The sequence below is a fragment of the Mchenga conophoros genome, linkage group LG7 (assembly GCF_057382185.1).
Source record: "Mchenga conophoros isolate Kocher_MC1m ecotype Shallow Benthic linkage group LG7, M_conophoros_male_GT1.1, whole genome shotgun sequence".
Lineage (NCBI taxonomy): Eukaryota > Metazoa > Chordata > Actinopteri > Cichliformes > Cichlidae > Mchenga > Mchenga conophoros.
Window position 1 is genome coordinate 54569910 of NC_140532.1, and position 4817 is coordinate 54574726.

The following is a 4817-nucleotide window of genomic DNA, read 5'->3' on the forward strand; positions in this document are numbered from 1 at the left end:
CTCTCAATATGTGTATGTATGCATATAATCCAGACTGCTTTCATGCATCATTGGTAAAAACGCCAATCATGTCAGAAACAGAATACTTTTATAATCTCTAAGGACAATATATATATACTGGTATATAAATCGGTATATATTCAGTTTGCCATCATATGCAACAAAGAAAAATAATATATTATTGTTTGAAGAGCTAAAAAAAAAGAAGCAGCTATTTAAACTTTCATTGTCGAAATTGTGTTTCATTACAATTTTTGCTGTCCTTCTCAGGATGATTACAGATGTTCATAATCAGTTCATAGGCATAAATATAACAGCAATCATTTTGTTATACTCGTCGTTGTTTTGTTTTTCATTTTCAGTCAGTTAGCTGTTTGCTGTTCAAAAACTCAAGTTACCAACATGCACTGACACATCCGTTCTATTTATTGTATTTCTGCGACACAGTTGCTTGTAAGTTGTTAGTACTTCATTAACTCAGGGCCGCCACCTGTCGGTGTGGAGGAAAAGGGTTATTTTAAAAAGTACGCTGGGTGTCGCCAAAGGCTATTTAATGTAAAAGTAAGGCCGCTTTAATATACTTGGAAACACAGCTTTTGCCCCACGGAAGCAAAATAGTTATGTACACTTAGTTGCGTATGCATTTTATTCACACATCGTTTGTCCATTTGAAAATGGATATCTGTGAGTTTGTTTATAGTTTGACTTTGAAGGTCAGTCGACACAGGGTCACAGCTGAGGCTTCAGAACGCACCTTGGATTCAGACGTAAAGCAACTACTGTACAGTGTATCTGCAAGCAATGCAAACATGCAGAATACTGTACACCACAGTGCAAAAATTAAAAAAAACAAACAACCCCAAAAAGTTTCTCTATGTGCATACATTGGGGAATATTTTGTTCATTTTGAGACAGCTGTGCTAAAGCAGACTAAAACGAGCTACGTTTGGTTAAGTTGGAGATATCTCTTCGATGATGCAGGAGAAATATACGTAACTTTTATAAATGCCTTTGAACATTTTTATGATAATTTTTTTAAAAAGCATTTGCAAAATTTTATAACATTTGATGAAGATCTTTAATTACAGATTATTTTGACAGGGTGCTAAACATCACACCCCATTTGGCTTAGCGACAGATGCACATTGTCAAGAAGTTTCACGTTCCAAGCACATCCGTGATTAAACAAAGATTTGCAGGGTGGATAATTTGTCAGGAATAACCACAGGTAAATAGGCTCATCTGCACGGATCACAGACTCTGTCTTGGATGTTTACAAGCGGTTGTGCGGAACACAGGCTCCCAGTTTAGATAAGGTGTCGAGTTAATGGCCAGAAGGGCTTATTTATAGCTGAAGATGCACCCTGACACCGTACAGACACCGACACATGCACGCTTATCCTTTTTATTTGCACATGTGAACCACTCTCATCAATCATGCTATGACTCATGCGCTATTGGCAGACAGTTTGGCTTCACCTGCAGAGACAAAGGATATATGATCAATCTCAAGGCAAAGGTTTTAGATAAGACTTTGATTATATATGCAAATCTGAGCTTTAAGAATTTATCTTAATTTAATGCACTTTACATTTACTGACATTTTAAGCCCAAATATGGATATTGATATGTTACAGCACTTAATACCAAGTTTATTGAAAAAGACTGTAGCGCACTAAAGTATTACACACTGTCCTTTGTTTTTGGCTTGCTCAGTTGGAAAAACTGTCGAACTATCTTCTTGTTTCTCAGCATTATTCTCTGTTGGATCTGTTTCTGATGACTTAACATCTGTCTCTAGTTCAGTTTGTTTTGTAACTGTTTCGGTCTGGCTTCTTTCTCCTTCTTCTGGTTTGGGGTTTTCTCCTTCAGTTGGCTTTCCATCTCTCTCATCTCTGGTGGTCACTTCATTCCCGTCCTGTACGCTTTCAGCTTCTGTTTTGGCCACAGCCAACGCATTCTCTTCTCCATCTCCGTCGCCTTCATCAGCAGTCTCTGCCGGCGATGCCGTCTCTTTCTCCTCCTCTCTTTGCTCCTTCCCTCCAGCCTCTTCGTTTTCCTGCACAATTGGAGTCAGAGGCGTTAGATCTAGACACGTCTTAGGAGGGGATGCTACTTTTCTCCTAGGAGGAGCGACTGGCTTGTCTATTTCTGAATCTTTTTTCCACAAATCCCGAACACAGACATTGCTCTCTTCCAAGGCTGCGGGATGATCATCTATACTTGTCCAGTCTGCTTCCTCTGAGGGAAACTCAAAGCAAGAGATGCTAAGTTCATCGACTGGGATTTCTGTTGGTTTTTCAACTGTTATAGACACACTCCTTACTGTCTTGGATTTACTCTTTTTTGCTGTTTGTGTGTCGTCTTCTTCCAGAAGTCGAGGGAAAGGCTCTATGTCGCACGGAGAAGAATTGGCGCTGGACCTGAAGAAGTCTGTAATATCCTCCTCTGAGTTAGGCACCTCTCCTTTTTCAGGTTTGGTCACAAAAACATCAAGATCATACAAATCCTCGGACATTATCCGAGGTCCTTCCTCTGGGCATTTTTCTTTATCTGTTGGTTCCCCCTCCACAACAGGAGTCTCATCTATCAGGACATATTTCTCTAAATATCCCCTGGCCTCTCGGTCTGAATGCCTGCTGTGGAAGGACTTCTCCGAGGTCACACTTTCAGTGTCTTCTTCTTTTTTCCGGCTGCCGAGTGCTTCCTCGTAAAGGTCTGTATAAAGAAAGGCCATGGCTTTGGGTTCCTCCAGCAAAATGGGATCAATAATTTTCGGAGGCCCTTCGGGTAGAAAGATTGGTGTGAGGACATCTTCTTGGCTTCCAAACAAATTCGAACCACTCTGTTTTGAGGGAAGCCTAGATAGTGCACTTTCTGCTGCTCCGCCTCCATCTGTTGCCCCTGGACCTTTCAGAAAGTATTCGTCTGTACCGCCATAAAAGACTTCATCTAAAAGCTCGTTAGCAAGTTCCACCAGACTGATTGTGTCTGACTTGTCAACATCTGCACCTTTGGTGCTGGTGCTTTCTTTAGTCTGTGCATGTTTCTCAGTGTACTGACTCTCAGTAGCAGTCTTTGCCTCTGGTTCCACCTGTCCTCCTGCAGCCACAGCAGGACCTCCTGGAGCTTGAGCATCAATCAGGGCGAATGCCTCAAAGTAGTCCACATTTCCTGCTGCTGCTCTGCTTTGCATTCTGGCCACGGGAGCTCCCGGTGGATCCATGGAATCTAGATCCACAGGAGGGTGGGGGCTGGCTTGGTAATCTATTGTTGGGCCCGTCTCTACTGAGATCAGCAGCTCATTTTCATGGATCTCCTCACTAGCTTTAGGAACAACACTTTCCTCCAGGTATGAAAGATTGTCCACCATTTCTTTGCTGACTTCTTCATCCACGGTGGCCAGTTTTTGGGGAACAACAATGTTGAGGATTTCAGAGCCTTCTGACACTAAGCTGAACAGCTGCTGCTCTTTGTCTTCCTGAGGATCAGTTGTTTCGTCTTGGTCTCCTTCTCCGTCACTTTTCAAATTTGGTTGAGAGACTTCCACTAACTCTGGCCGCCCTGAGATGTTCTCAGAGCTTTCTGCCAGGACTTCTCGCTTTCTATCTGCTTTGCTTTTCGGCCCACTTGCCCTCTCCTTGGTTGTCTTCCTTCTTGAGATAAGCTCCTCATCCATGACAAAAATGATTTTGCCTGCTGGATGAGACCCAGGTGTTGCAGGCTGTATTGCACTGAGATCCACAGAGGGGAGTCCAGCTTCAGACATCCATGGTGTGGTGCAGCGACTGGGGGTCGTCTCCCATGCGATTCCGCTGTCCTCCCCTTGCATAGTTACCATGGAGAAGGAGGAGTCCATCATTAGGCACTGCATCTTAGGCCGGACATTATCATCGTGGACAGCCTCGCGTAAGCTGAAGGCACAGTAGCGCAAAAATATTGGGAGGTTAAGGGAAAACTATACAAAATATGTCCTAATAACTTCTAAGTTGTGCAGGTGTTCTTTTGCTTTAATACTTTTTGCACTGCGCCTAAAGCGAGAGAAAGAGTCTCAACTTATATTCACCAAAGTCTGAACTGCATAAAGCATCACATCTATCAACCTTTGAAGATGCTTGTTGTGCTCCATGAGCATTTTTACGTCACACAAGTGTCATTAAGTAGGAAGAAAGAAAGAAATTTCACCCTGCAGAACTTCCCATTCTGCTTGACCAGTGCAAACATACGAACATGTGGCATTTCCTCCATAAATTCAGCATATTTTATTACTGTAAAATAAATGTTTCACCACAGACTCTAATTCCTAAATGATCAAAAACTTTCATCTGTGGTAAAAAACAAAAACAAAATTGCAAAACAAATCTCATTAAGATGAAACTTTAACCTGCAGCATAAAGAGCACCTGTTTTGAAGGGTCTCCACTTCATCAGTAACATCAAGGTTTTGTTCTGTAATATCTTCAGATGTCAACACAGTCATCTCGGGGTCAACATCTGACTGTGCAAAATCCTCCATTGCTGTAGCCATTGTTAGCAGTATGGATCTGCTTCAGCCTCTCAACACGACTCGATGCTGCTCTGCTGATCACATACGAAGCGAGCGAGCGTGCTCGAGTCGGGTTTTCATGCTCAGCATAATCTTGAAATAGAAAACTTGCCTTCCACTGTTTCATCTGAAACATTTGCAGCATGCAGGGAGAGTAATTCGTCTCCTGTTCACAATGGTTGAACTCTTGAAATCACTACATACAGATAACAAGTTAATCTGGGTTAAGCAGTTGCAAATAATCTGAACTGTGAAAATGCAGGAACATTAAG

The 4817-nt window shown here is 42.2% G+C and overlaps 1 protein-coding gene across 1 annotated transcript; it reads right to left on the reverse strand.

The window, feature by feature from the left end:
* On the reverse strand, nt 1-4601 carry LOC146571161 (uncharacterized). Its single transcript, XM_085280221.1, has 2 exons — nt 4403-4601; nt 1-3914 (listed from the first exon to the last, which is right to left on the reverse strand). The coding sequence occupies exons 1-2, from the start codon at nt 4525-4527 to the stop codon at nt 1676-1678; spliced, it is 2364 nt and encodes a 787-aa protein (XP_085136347.1). The 5' UTR covers nt 4528-4601; the 3' UTR covers nt 1-1675.
* Between the last annotated feature and the right edge of the window lie 216 nt (nt 4602-4817).